This window comes from Lithobates pipiens, unplaced genomic scaffold, assembly GCF_037356315.1.
Source record: "Lithobates pipiens isolate NorthernLeopardFrog02 unplaced genomic scaffold, aLitPip1_a1.2 Scaffold_1, whole genome shotgun sequence".
Taxonomy (NCBI): Eukaryota; Metazoa; Chordata; class Amphibia; order Anura; family Ranidae; genus Lithobates; species Lithobates pipiens.
Window position 1 is genome coordinate 205,310,293 of NW_027507685.1, and position 13,929 is coordinate 205,324,221.

General features: G+C 45.1%; 1 protein-coding gene across 2 annotated transcripts in view; it reads right to left on the reverse strand.

Moving 5' to 3' along the window:
- Positions 1-13,929, reverse strand: part of KPTN (kaptin, actin binding protein) — a 61,188-nt gene that overhangs the window by 30,520 nt on the left and 16,739 nt on the right. The window contains exons 8-10 of one of the 2 annotated variants that reach the window (XM_077480820.1): positions 12,988-13,095; positions 12,839-12,917; positions 9,220-9,355 (exon numbers count right to left, since the gene is read on the reverse strand). In XM_077480820.1, the coding sequence (XP_077336946.1) occupies positions 9,220-9,355; positions 12,839-12,917; positions 12,988-13,095 (323 nt within the window). Of the gene's footprint in view, positions 1-9,219; positions 9,356-12,838; positions 12,918-12,981; positions 13,096-13,929 lie in introns of both variants that reach the window. The other variant, XM_077480812.1, reaches the window with a different exon arrangement.

Genomic DNA, 13,929 nt, shown 5'->3' on the forward strand with positions numbered 1-13,929 from the left:
GTTTCATGCCTGGAAAAAACACGGCAATGAACATTCGCAGGCTCCACATGAACTTACAAGCCACTCATGACAATGGAGGTGCTAGGGCCGTGGTGGCGTTAGATGCGGCCAAGGCGTTTGATTCGGTGGAGTGGGGATATCTGTGGGAGTGCCTTCGACGTTTCGGGTTCGGGCCAAGGTTTTTGCAATGGGTCCAGATATTGTATTTTTCCCCGGAGGCGCGCGTGGCGGTGAATAGATGTCTGTCAGAACCCTTCCCCTTGGGACGGGGGACCAGGCAGGGGTGCCCCTTGTCACCACTCCTGTACGCTCTAGCAGTGGAACCGCTAGCTATTTCCCTTAGGTCCAGCGTGCAGGTTGGGGGTCTCAGGGCGGGGTCCATAACGGAAACGGTAAGCCTGTACGCGGATGATATGCTCCTGTATCTTGGAGATGAGGGGCCCTCCCTAAGAGCGGCTCTCGGTATTATTGAGGAGTTTGGTAAACACTCGGGCCTCACCATTAATTGGGCAAAATCACTGATTCTCCCCGTTGACCTCTCTTCGCCTGAGAGGGACTCGACGTCCCTTCCGTTGCGCAGGGTGGCCTCTATTCAGTATCTGGGGGTCCAGATCACCAGGGATCCCTCTGATTATATATCCCTTAATATCGAACCACTAATCCTATATTTGAAATCTAAAACCCAAACGTGGGCTAGGCTCCCCCTCGGTGTCATGGGACGGGTAAATTTAATCAAGATGATTCTTCTCCCCAAATTCCTCTACAAATTCTGGCAGGCTTCTACCCTTATCCCTCTCAAATATTTTAAAACTATAGATACAATTCTAAACTCATTTGTCTGGGGCTCTGGCAGGCACAAGTTAGCCTTGAATACACTTAAAAATCCTACTGATATGGGGGGAGCTGCGCTCCCCGATTTTCACACCTACTATGTAGCTGCCCAACTTTCCCACTTCTTTCACCTCCACAGGATGGACGCTTCCAGGTACCAGTCGTTGCTTTGTGGGGAGTCTCCTGGCCCCGCCCATTCCCCCCTCCAGGTTTTGTTTAGGGGCAGGGAGACTAATAAGAAGGAGAGAAGATATGCCCCATTGTTGACACAACACAGGAGGATCTGGGGTATTGCACAAAAAATGCTGGGGGCAGACTGGGTGCATTCACATACACCCTTGTGGTACAACACCCAGTTGGGGGAGCTTCGGGGGCTGCCGGATGCGGGCCTCTGGGCCTCACGGGGGGTGATGTACCTATATCAGGTCGTCTCCCCTCGGGGGGTGCGTGGTTTCCAGGCGCTGCAGAGAGAGTTCGGACTCCCCGCACATATGCTATTTCGATATGCACAGTTATCCCATGCCCTTAGGGCTCAATTCGGGGAGGGATTCCCGGATCCACAGGAATTATCGGTAGTGGGTGTTATAGTGGGAGAGGAGCCCGCAAAACTAATCTCGACTCTATACAACTCTCTTAGAAGACGTTCTGTGGCTGTAATTACGGAGAATACGAGATACCGGTGGGAGGAAGATGTGGGCCCGATCTCGGGGGAGGAATGGGAAGAGATTTAGCTTAAAGAGGAATTAAACCCTGATGGGTTTACTTCCTCTTTTTTTCCCTGCAAAGGTAAAGCATAATGGACTACTATGCACCGCATAGTAGCTCATTATGTGTCACTTACCTGACACAGGAGCCAGCGAAGTCCCCGCTGATCCCTGTAGTCCGCCGCATCCATCTTGCTGGTGGCGTCTCGCAGCTCCGACCAATGACAGCGGCGAAGCCGCGATGACGTCACTCCCGCGCATGCGCACGGGAGTCGACAAATTAGGCAAATCCATTCTTGGACTTGCCGCATTTAGTGCGCCTGCGCGCCGCTGTCTACGGCGCATGCGCCGTAGACAGCGGTGCCCATTTTCGGGCAAATATCTCCTAAACCATATAGGTTTAGGAGATATTGCTTGGACCTACAGGTAAGCCTTAATCTAGGCTTACCTGTAGGTCAAAGTGGTTTGAAGGGGTTTACTTCCTCTTTAAGGTTAAGCAGGTTTCCCCTAGGATGTCGGATAGGCTGACCCAATTGTACGTCCTCCACAAGTCCTATCTTACGCCTGCCAGGATTCGTAGATACAGGCCTTCCCTGGGGTCGGGGTGTCCACGCTGTGGGAGTATTCCATGCTCCTTTTACCATTTGATGTGGTCCTGCCCAGATATCCAAGCCTTCTGGTTGCAGGTAGTAAACTTTTTACATGACCAAATGGGCTCCCCCCTTCAGGTAGACCCTAAGGTCTGCTTGTTGGGTCTGGAGCTGGGCGCCCCGGAGGCACCCTCCGATGCGACCTTCACCCAGGAGACATTGTTCAGTGCGAGGAAACTAATAGCTAGGTTGTGGATGCGGCCCGAGGCCACGACATTCGGGGCTTGGGTGACTGAGGTTAACTCTACCTTACCGCTGAAAAAGGTCATTTATGCACATAGGGGGTGTCCTGGCAAATTCAATAAGGTTTGGGACCGCTGGCTCAATGACCCGGATACCTGTGGGAATTGAATTTATGGTTGAACTGGGACTTCCCTTCGGGAAGCTATGCAGAGGATAAGATCTCACGTGCTGTAGTGTTCCTCAGCCTGCTCTTCTGTTCACTTTGCTTTACAACTACAGTGATGACACATATATGCCTGGCGTTGTTTCCATAGATATGCTCTAGGTCTCTTGATGTGATAGTACGGCTTCTAAAAGTAGTTGCTGTTGGCTGTTAAATGTACCAATAACGGTATCTCGTTTTTTCCCTGTACACTGTACCATGTACCAATAAACTTGTTTTTAAAAAAAAAAAAAAAAATAGGAGTCAGTACACACCTCCCACCATTTAAAGTGCCTCTGATTAACCCCAAATAAAATTCAGCTGTTCTAGTAGGTCTTTCCTGACATTTTATTTTGTAGCATCCTACAGCAAAAGCCATGGTCCGCAGAGAGCTTCCAAAGCACCAGAAGGTTCTCATTGTTAAAAAGGTATCAGTCAGGAGAAGGGTACAAAAGAATTTCCAAGGCATTAGATATACCATGGAACACAATGAAGACATTCATCATCAAATGGAGAAAATATGACACAACAGTGACATTACCAAGAACTGGACGTCCCTCCAAAATTTATGAAAAGACGAGAAGAAAACTGGTCAGGGAGGCTGCCAAGAGGCATACAGCAACATTAAAAGGTGCTGCAGGAATATCTGGCAAGTACTGGTTGTGTGGTATATGCGACAACAATCTCCCATATTCTTCATATGTCTGGGCTATGGGGTAGAGTGGCAAGATGGAAGACTTTTCCTATGAAGAAAAACAGCCAAGCCCGGCTAAATTTCGCAAAAACACATCTGAAGTCTCCACAAAGCATGTGGGAAAATGTGTTATGGTTTGATGAAACCAAGGCTGTACTTTTTGGCCATAATTCCAAAAGATATGTTTGGCACAAAAACAACACTGCACATCACCAAAAAAAAAAAAAACATACCCACCGTCAAGCATGGTGATGGCAGCATTATGCTTTGGGGCTATTTTTCTTCAGCTGGAACAGGGGCCTTATTCAAGGTAGAGGGAATTAACAGTTATACATACCAGTCAGCATTGGCACAAAACCTTCAGGCTTCTGCTAGAAAAACTAAACATGAAGAGGAACTTCATCTTTCAGCATGACAATGACCCAAAGCTTACATCCAAATCAACAAAAGAATGGCTTCACCAGAATATGATTAAAGTTTTGGAATGACCGAGCAGGAGCCCAGACCTGAATCCAATTGAAAATCTGTGGGGTGATCTGAAGAGGGCTGTGCACAGGAGATGCCCTCGCAATCTGACAGATTTGGAGTGTTTTGGCCAAATATTGCCAAGTCAAGATGTGCCATGTGTTTTTTTAGTGTACTTTGCCGTTTGCAGATACGCACTACAGTCCATTTAACATGGTTTGCTACATGTGCACATCTATGCGTTTTGCGGCTGAAGCGTTTTTGGAAAGGGTCAACGACTTTATTATTATTATTTTTTTTTTTTTAAACGTCTTGCATGTAATAGACTTCAATGGAATCACACCAGAAACACAATTTTTGATGTTTTGCAGTTTGCACTTTTTATTTTTGTTTAAAACACTGTATATAGTGAGAGTTGGTGGTGAATAAATTCAAAGAGAAGGGCTATAGATGGGATGTTCTGACATCTATTCAGAAACAAGTATCAAACTTAGAGTAACAAGACTTTTTGGAGACAAGCCAATAAGATCCTATGATAATAAATGCATTTGTTGTTAAATAAAAGAAGACCTAAAATTTAGAAAAATAAAATAAAAAAATTAAAAATAAAAAGTCTCTTTTGAAACAAGGATAGGTGGGGACTTTAGGATTTTAAAGGCACCAAATAAATTCAAAAATGTAAAAGGTAATAGTTTGATATTTTTTATATAAATTTATTCAAATATAGAAAAGACATACAAGATAGAATAGTTAAAAAGGTTTTTTGACACAGGAAATATATCCAGGCATATAGGGACCTACCACAGCATTCATATCACAAATCAATAGTATAATTCAAAATCTATACAGGAGGTCTTATCAACCAAAAACATATAGATCAGTATATATAAATGCTATAATGATGAGCTGATGTGGCGTACACCATAGGTGAGCATGCTGGCTTGCGGGACCCAAAGGGGACCGGTACCTCAGCAGGGGGACCTTCTGGCTCCTGAATCTTCAGGGTATCACTCACAGCTGTGATGAGTGTTCCAAAAAGCGGCTTTTTTGCGCCCGGACCCAGACAGGCACTCATCCTTGCTGTCCGAACGGTCCTGGTCAGCGTCATCTGACAAGACAGAGCAGGGGTCACCAGCCTCATCGGGGCTCGAGTCTGTGCCAGAGCTCTCCCCAGAAGACGGGGGGGGGGGGGGAACAGGGGCCACCTTATGCACCCATCTCCCCACGCACTGCCTCCATCTAGCAATGAACGAGTTGAGGACCGCCATCAGGGTGACCATGGGCACTGAGCAGTCTGCAGGTGACCCGGTTGCCATTGCCTGGACTTTGGGGGAAGAAACACTAGTTTCTGAGCCATGCTGACCCTATCCTGTCTGCCACCCGAAGAGGACTTAGGACAGCGACAGTCCCACCCTCCCTGCTGCCGCTGACTGAGGGGCTCATTCCTGCTGGACTCACCACCCTGGGGAGTTCTGCGCTGTCCACAAGTGGTGCCTGTAGTCCCTGAGTGCGCCCAGGTGCAGAGGAAGCCAAAAACCGAGTTGGTGATAACCGCTGGAACGAGCGCTAAAGCGATCAGAAAAAATGCTCCATAAATTGGCCGCTCAGCGTCCAGTACACAGACGGGAAACATAGGGAAAAAAGGCTGTGAGAGCACATGAGCTATGCTGCTGTCAGGGAACACTGAAATATGTTCAGGCTTCCAGAAAATGGCCGCCAGAGCCTTGAATAGGAATCACATAGAAAATGGACGCTGAAGTCCAGACAGACAGTCAGCTTGCTCTGCCCACACCTAAAATGGCCACCAAACATCACCATGAGGTAGATATAAAAAAAAAACTGCAAAGCCACAGCGCTGCACCATTCCCAGCAGACCCTCACAGGCACCTTCCAGGGGCATACCATACAGGTCCCAGGACCACTGCCATGCAGCCAGCCCCTCCATGTCAGGTGAGAGCCCACAGAGAGCCCCTATATAAGCACACATACACCGCTCAGCAGCATTCCCCCCCCCAAAGGGGGGAGGGGAAGATAGGGACAGGGGAGAGAAGATAGGGAGGTGAGGGGGCCCCCAAATCGACCTCGCAGGGACACATAATGGACTACTATGCGATGCATAGTAGTCATTATGCTTTACCTTTGCAGGGAATCAAAGAGGAAGTAAACCCATCAGGGTTTACTTCCTCTTTAAATCACAATTAGTGCCTGTGTATAAACAGTCAATGAGTTTGTTAGCTCTCACGTGGATGCACTAAGCAGGCTAGACACTAAGCCATGAAGAGGTAGAAAAGAACAGTCAAAAGGCCTGCGTAACAAGGTAATGAAACTTAACCAGTTGCCGACCGCCGCACGCCGATGTACGTCGGTACAATGGCACGGGCAGGCATAAGGACATACATGTACGTCCCTTGCCTCCCGCGGGTCGGGGGCCCGATCGGGCCCCCGCCCGGTGCCTGCGGCGGTCGGTATTCGTGCGGGAGCGATCCCGGACGAGGGGACGGCCATTCATTCATGGCCACCCCCTCGCGATCGCTCCCGACGAATAGAAATCCCCGGTGACATCACTTCCTCTCCTGTAATGTAAACACAGGAGAGGAAGTGATGTATTCTCTCCTCCGTGTCGGTATTTTCCGTTCCGACACGGAGGAGAGCGGATCAGTAAGTTGCACCAACACTCACACACACAGTAGAACATGCCAGGCACACTCACACCCCCCCTTTACCCCCCGATCACCCCCCCAATTACCCCTGCCCCCCAGTCACAATGACACCAATGTCATTTTTTTTTTTTTTTTTTTTTTTTTTGCATTGGTGTCATTTGTGACTGTAATAACTGTTAGGGCAGTTAGAGTTAGCCCCCTTTAGTTCTAATGTACCCCCCTAACCCCCCCAATAAAGGTTTAACCCCGTGATCACCCCCCGTCGCCAGTGTCACTAAGGCTGGGTTCACATTGCAGCGGTTTATGAGAACGAATGTGATTCGCACCGCACTGCAGTGCAAATCACATCCGATCTCTGTGCGATTCGAGTTCAGCCATTCGCCGCACCCGCCGCACCCGCCACACCCGCCGCAAATTCGCACGGGACCCTTTTTTTGGCCCGCAGCAGAATCGGATCGCATGGGTGTTCACACCATGCGATCCGAGTTTGCAGATCGCACTGCGATATGCGAACTGATCTGGGGGTGTCAGTAACATTTCACTGACACTCCCAGCAGTTCGCATAGGGCAGTGTGAACTGCCGCCGGGAGGCATGCGATGCGGGAACCCGCCGCGGATTCGCGGCGTTTCCGCATCGCTCCAGTGTGAACCCAGCCTAATAAGCGATCATTTTTCTGATCGCCGTATTAGTGTCACAGGTGACGCTAGTTAGGCAGGTAGGTATTTAGGTTCGCCGCAGCTTTTTATAGCGCCAGGGACCCCCATATACTACCGCATAAAGCCCCCTGATTGCCCCCTAGTTAACCCTTTCACCAGTGATCACCATATAACTGTTACAGGTGACGCTGGTTGGTTAGTTATTTTTTTATAGTTTCAGGGCACCCGCCATTTATTACCTAGTCTCACTAGTGTACCCCTAAATTTAGGGGTGTCTACTTTCCAAAATGGGGTCATTTGGGGGGGGTTTGTGCCATCTTGGCATTTTATGGCCTTCAAAACTGTAACGCCCTTAGAAAGCCTGAAGGCGGTGCTTGGTTTTCGGGGCCCCGTACGCGGCTAGGCTCCCAAAAAGTCCCACATATGTGGTATCCCCATACTCAGGAGAAGCAGCAGAATTTATTTTGGGGTGTCATTTCACATATGCCCATGGCATGCGTGAGCAATATATCATTTAGTGACAACTTTGTGAAAAAAAAAAAAAAAAAAAAAAAGTTTGTAATTTTCCCGCAACTTGTGGCAAAATATAAAATATTCCATGGACTCAACATGCCTCTCAGCAAATAGCTTGGGGTGTCTACTTTCTAAAATGGGGTCATTTGTGGGGGTTTTGTGCCATCTTGGCATTTTATGGCCTTCAAAACTGTAATAGGTAGTGAGGAGTGAAATCAAAAAATTACGCCCTTAGAAAGCCTGAAGGCGGTGCTTGGTTTTCGGGGCCCCGTACGCGGCTAGGCTCCCAAAAAGTCCCACATATGTGGTATCCCCGTACTCAGGAGAAGCAGCAGAATTTATTTTGGGGTGTCATTTCACATATGCCCATGGCATGCATGAGCAATATATCATTTAGTGACAACTTTGTTAAAAAAAAAAAAAAAAAAAAAAAGTTTGTAATTTTCCCGCAACTTGTGGCAAAATATAAAATATTCCATGAACTCAACATGCCTCTCAGCAAATAGCTTGGGGTGTCTACTTTCTAAAATGGGGTCATTTGTGGGGGTTTTGTGCCATCTTGGCATTTTATGGCCTTCAAAACTGTAATAGGTAGTGAGAAGTGAACTCAAAAATTTACGCCCTTAGAAAGCCTGAAGGCGGTGCTTGGTTTTCGGGGCCCCGTACGCGGCTAGGCTCCCAAAAAGTCCCACATATGTGGTATCCCCATACTCAGGAGAAGCAGCAGAATTTATTTTGGGGTGTCATTTCACATACGCCCATAGCATGTGTGAGCAATATATCATTTAGTGACAACTTTGTGTAAAAAAAAAAAAAAATTTTTTTTTTTGTCATTATTCAATCGCTTGAGGCAAAAAAATAAAATATTCAATGGGCTCAACATGCCTCTTATCAATTTCCTTAGGGGGTCTACTTTCCAAAATGGGGTCATTTGGGGGGGTTTTGTACTGCCCTGCCATTTTAGCACCTCAAGAAATGAGATAGGCAGTCGTAAACTAAAAGCTGCGTAAATTCCAGAAAACGTACCTTAGTTTGTAGATGTGACAACTTTTGCGCAAACCAATAAATATACAATTATTGACTTTTTTTTTACCAAAGACATGTGGCTGAATACATTTTGGCCTAAATGTATGACTAAAATTGAGTTTATTGGATTTTTCTAATAACAAAAAGTAGAAAATATCATTTTTTTTCAAAATTTGCGGTCTTTTTACGTTTATATCGCAAAAAATAAAAATCGCAGAGGCAATCAAATACCATCAAAAGAAAGCTCTATTTGTGGGAAGAAAAGGACGCAAATTTTGTTTGGGTACAACATTGCATGACCGCGCAATTACCAGTTAAAGCAGCGCAGTGCCAAAGTGTAAAAAGACCTCTGGTCATTTACCAGCAAAATGGTCCGGTCTGAAAGTGGTTAAGAAGGAAAAGGATATAAGATATCCAAAGCCTTGAATATGCTAGTCAGTACTGTTTAATCATAAGTGGAAAATTTGGGGATCTCTTGATACCAAGCCAAGGTCAGGTAGATCAAGAAAGATTTCAGCCACAACTGCCACAGGAACTGTTCGAGACACAAAGAAAAACCCACAGGTAACTTTCAAAAATTGTAAAAATTACAGAAAAAAAAAAAAAAGGACCCAACATATGATCCTGGCCTCACCTGACCGTATGTTCCCAGCAAAATCTCTGGCTCTCCGTCAAAGTCCACATCAGCTGTCACAGCACAAAGGACGCTGTCAAACTGGTCGCTTTCTGGTAGAAGGACCTGTTCTCGGAGTCCATTTTGAAGAATGTTCCTGAGAATTATTAAAGGAAATATCAGTACAATTAGGTTTGTACAGATACCAGACAACAGTACTCATGAAAATGCTCCAATACCCGAACCTGATAGCTTTGCAATGCAATTAAAGCCCACACAAATCAAAGAGCAGTGGGGAAAAACCCACATGTGATTCGGACTGGAATCGCACCGCATTCCTGTTCAAATTGCATGTGATTCTTGGGAGTGCGATTTGAGGCCACTAATATATATAATTATAATTTTGTTTTGTAAAAAATTAACATGATACTAAAGATTTCACAGTTACTGAAGTATAAACAGAGAGCTGTATTATTAGCCGTTTGGGCTATTTAGAGTACATGCACAGGGGCTGTGTTTTTGGACATGCGGGAGGAATAGGCGCAGCATCCAGCTCCACTGCCAGCAGGCTGAAATACACGGCAGCTGGATACTGTACTGAGCAGTACTTGTTTTCACGGCTGTAGGGATTAATGCCTGGAATGTACAATTCCTACATTCCGGGCATATGCTGGTGAACACGTATAGCGCTATATGTAAGTAAAGGAAGGTACAGCATTCAGCTCCCGCATATTTTAACCACTTCAGCCCTGGAAGAATTTACCCCCTTCCTGACCAGAGCACTATTTGCGATTCGACACTGCGTCGCTTTAACTGACAATTGCGCGGTTGTGCCACGTGGCTCCCAAACAAAATTGACATCCTTTTTTACGCTGTTATTTGATCACCTCTGTGGTTATTTTTTGCTTTTTGCTATAATAAATATCCCAAAAAAAAAAAAAAAAAAAAATCGCAATAAGCGCTTATTGATTTGCGCAAAACTTATACAAAATAGGGGATGGTTTATGGCATTTTTATTGTTTACTAGTAATGGCGGCGATCAGCAATTTTTATCATGACTGTGACATTATGGCAGACACATTGGACAATTATGACACATTTTTGGGACCATCGGCATTAATACAGCGATCAATGCTAATAAATAGCATTGATTACTGTAAAAAGGTCACTGGCAGTGAATGGATTAACCACTAGGTGGCGCTGTAGGGGTTAAGCGTGTCCTAGGGAGTGATTCTAACTGTGTGGGGGAGGGGCTGTGTGTGACATGTCACTGATCACCGCTCCCGATTACAGGGAGAGCTGATTAGTGACAGTGTCACTAGGCAGAACGGGGAGATGCTTGTTTACATTAGTATGTCTCCATTCTTCCTCACCGTGAGATGATCGTGGGTGTGCCCGTGGACATCGTGTCCATGGGGCCCACGATCACGGAGCTCCTGGCGGCACGCGACTGCTCACAAGCCGCCTCTTAAAGGGCAACGTTCAGGTACGTTAATCTGCCTGTACGTGCCCTTCCGCCGCAGTTTATCTGCGTGAGGCGGTCGGGAAGCGGTTAACCTGTCACAGGTTTGGATAGGCTGTGGACAGCGAGGCTGTACTTGGCACCTGTGCTGTCCAGATGCCCAAACATGCCAGAATTTCATGCACAGGGGCCGAACTGCCCATGTGCATGAGCCTTAAAAGTGATTGTAAAGTCTTTTTTTTTCCTATAAAAAAAAAAAAAACAAATATGTTATACTTACCTTCCCCTGTGCAGTAAATGAATGAAATAATTTGTATAGCGCACCACGCAAACTGAATCGCCTCAAGGCGCTGTGATGAGCTTTGTTGTCCAGCTTCTAGAAGAGAAAGGTCTTGAGTTTTTTTCCTGAAGACCTGGTGGTTTTCTTCCTGATCTGGGCTGCCAGTGATGGCAGCCCAGATCCTCCTGTTCTTGGGTCCATCTTCTGTGCTCTGCCCCACTCCTTCCTGGCGAGTGCCTCCACAGCAAGCAGTTTGCTATGAGGGCACCCAGGCCGAGTAATAGCTCCATGTATCCATTCGGCCCCACCCCCTCTCTCTCCTGATTGGCTGACTGATTTGATGGTGCCGCTGCTGTGCCTCGGCCAAGCAAGAGGGAGAGTCTCGGATGGCCGAGACACTTGGGAACAAAGATGGAACTCTGGTAAGTATTAGGGAGGCTGCTGCACACAGAAGACTTTTTACATCTTAATACATTTGAATGCAATTTTAATAATACCACAACCCAATATAGAGAAAAGTCATTACGTGACGTTACACCACCCTGCCCAAGACGCCCTTATGCAACGACTGAAAAAAAATATTATATTTATTATACACACATATACAACATGGTATAGTTGTACTTTTATGCCCAATACATGTTTTATATGGTCATAAAGATTGTATTTACATAAGCCACTTGGTTCAAAACTTATATATGTATGTATATGTATATGTATATATATATATATATATATATATATATATATATATATATATATATATATATATATATATATATATATATATATATATATATATATATATTTTTTTTTTTTTCCCCAGAGTCCCTGTCACTGAGAAAAGGGATGGAAAAAGGACAGAGTCTGCATGTCGGCGGACTGCAGAGCTACAGAGCATAGCTTTGAAACTGAGAAAACAGTTTTGGCAGCTTTCTCCAGGTTTTGCTATGTTCGGATGGGGCTCTGTAGTTTGGAGATCTTGCAGAGGCTCGGGTGGGATGGGAGCTCTAACCCTGTGTCCAGGTCTTATGGATAGCCAGCCGGTTGTGTGCCCAGGTGCACACAGCCCATATAACGAGGGGCTGGTGAGAGAGCAGAGAGGGAAGGAAGGTGGAGTGTGTGCATCTTGTTACTGCTGCTGCATCAAGACAGACCTGTGTCTGGAAAGCTGTCCGCCTGTGTGAGACACAATCCCTGGTGAGGGGGGACTTTGTGTCTGAAAGACTGGGAAGGTTGGTACGGCTGTAAGGGCTTGTGAGAACAGAGAAGGGTCTGGGAGGGCCGAGGTGACTAGCAAGTCCAAGGGGGGGCTAAAGGAAGTCTTGAAGTCTGGGGGGACAGCAAGAAACCCCAGGGGTCTGGAGAATCCTGCTGAGGCCAGGAGTAGGTCGGTTCAGCAGGAAGTGCAAGGCAAAGTAAGCCTAGGAGCCTTGGCATTTTCTCTTGTATGAATTTACTGGAGACGAACACCTGTGTGGGACATACTGTGTATACAAATTCTATTTTGTTCCTTCTAATAAAAATGGGCTGCCATGCCTTCAAACCTGATAACTGACTGCTGTGGACTCACTACGTGAAAACACATCTACCACTGAGCTAAACACCCCAATATCACTATAATAAAAAAATTATATGATATTATACACACACACACATATATACACACACACACACACACACACACACACACACACACACAGGACAGTTTGATATCAGATCTCTTTGTATCTTATCACTGCACCATGTCGAATTGTAATTAGGCCTATTGGTATGTCTGAATGGTCTGTTTATTAAAAAGAAAAACGTTGAAAACCTCAATAAAAATTATTACATAAAAAAACAAACAAAAACAAAACAAAAACAACAAAAAAAAAAACACACACAAAAGAACTGACCTATAAACAGCAGACAGCTCTATAGTACTTGTCACCAGGACGCTGTACTCCTCCTTAAAGGTATGTTCATTGCAAGCATCTATGAATAAAGTGCACAGTTACAATACACAAAATAACCATTGGCTGATAAATCTTGATAGTACCTTCACCATTCCAAGGACACCGCGCTTCTGCTGCACGCTGTGCACAGGGCATCCTGAAGATCAGCAACTTGGAGAGAGGACCATCCTGTTGCAGTGACCAGCTCTGCAGAATCTCTGCCAACAGAGGGACAGATGTCTTATTACTTTAAAGCAACACCTTCAATATTTATATCCCCCCCTAACAGTTCAAGTATTACATTGCCAGCTTATGCGAAGTACATTTGATCCAGTGGGATGTTTTTTTTTCTGTGTATAAAGCGCAACAATACAACACTGCCACCTACTGGTCCATCTGAGAAAACATTTGGGGGGGGGGGGGGGGGGGGTGTACAAACAACCCTCATGGCTTGTTACAGATTTGTTCTGTTGGCTTCTTAATTGTAATAGGAATGCTCTGGGCACTTAAATTGTATCTGTGCACAACTAAATTCATGTACTTTTTCCTGAAGATATTTGATAAACATTTACACAACTATGCAACATAAAAAATTGCAAATACTATCTTTATTTTCCAGGGCCTCCGCTTTGAGAAAAAAAAATATATAACGTTCTGGGAGTTTTAAGTAATTTTATAGCAACAAATACGGATCTTGTGTGCAAAAATAAATAATAAAAAAAAGAGAATTGCTCTAGAGGGGAACTTGTTAAAAAAAATAAAAAAATTAAATAAACTGGGAGTAGGATATTGTTTTAAAGAAACGCTACAACTTTACAATTAAGGGGCATTTAAAAATAAATAAATAAAAAAGTAGAGAAAAACGAGGCACAATATTTGCTGGCATTTAAGCCTCATGAAAAAGAGGTATCAATGAGAAAATATTCCCAAAGATTATTTTTGTCCATTCTTCGAATGTATATCATTGCAGATGGAATTTAATTTGGTTACCTTGGGTGCGGGTTTTCCACAAATAGCCCTTAGACCTGATACAATTGCTAATGTAATGATTG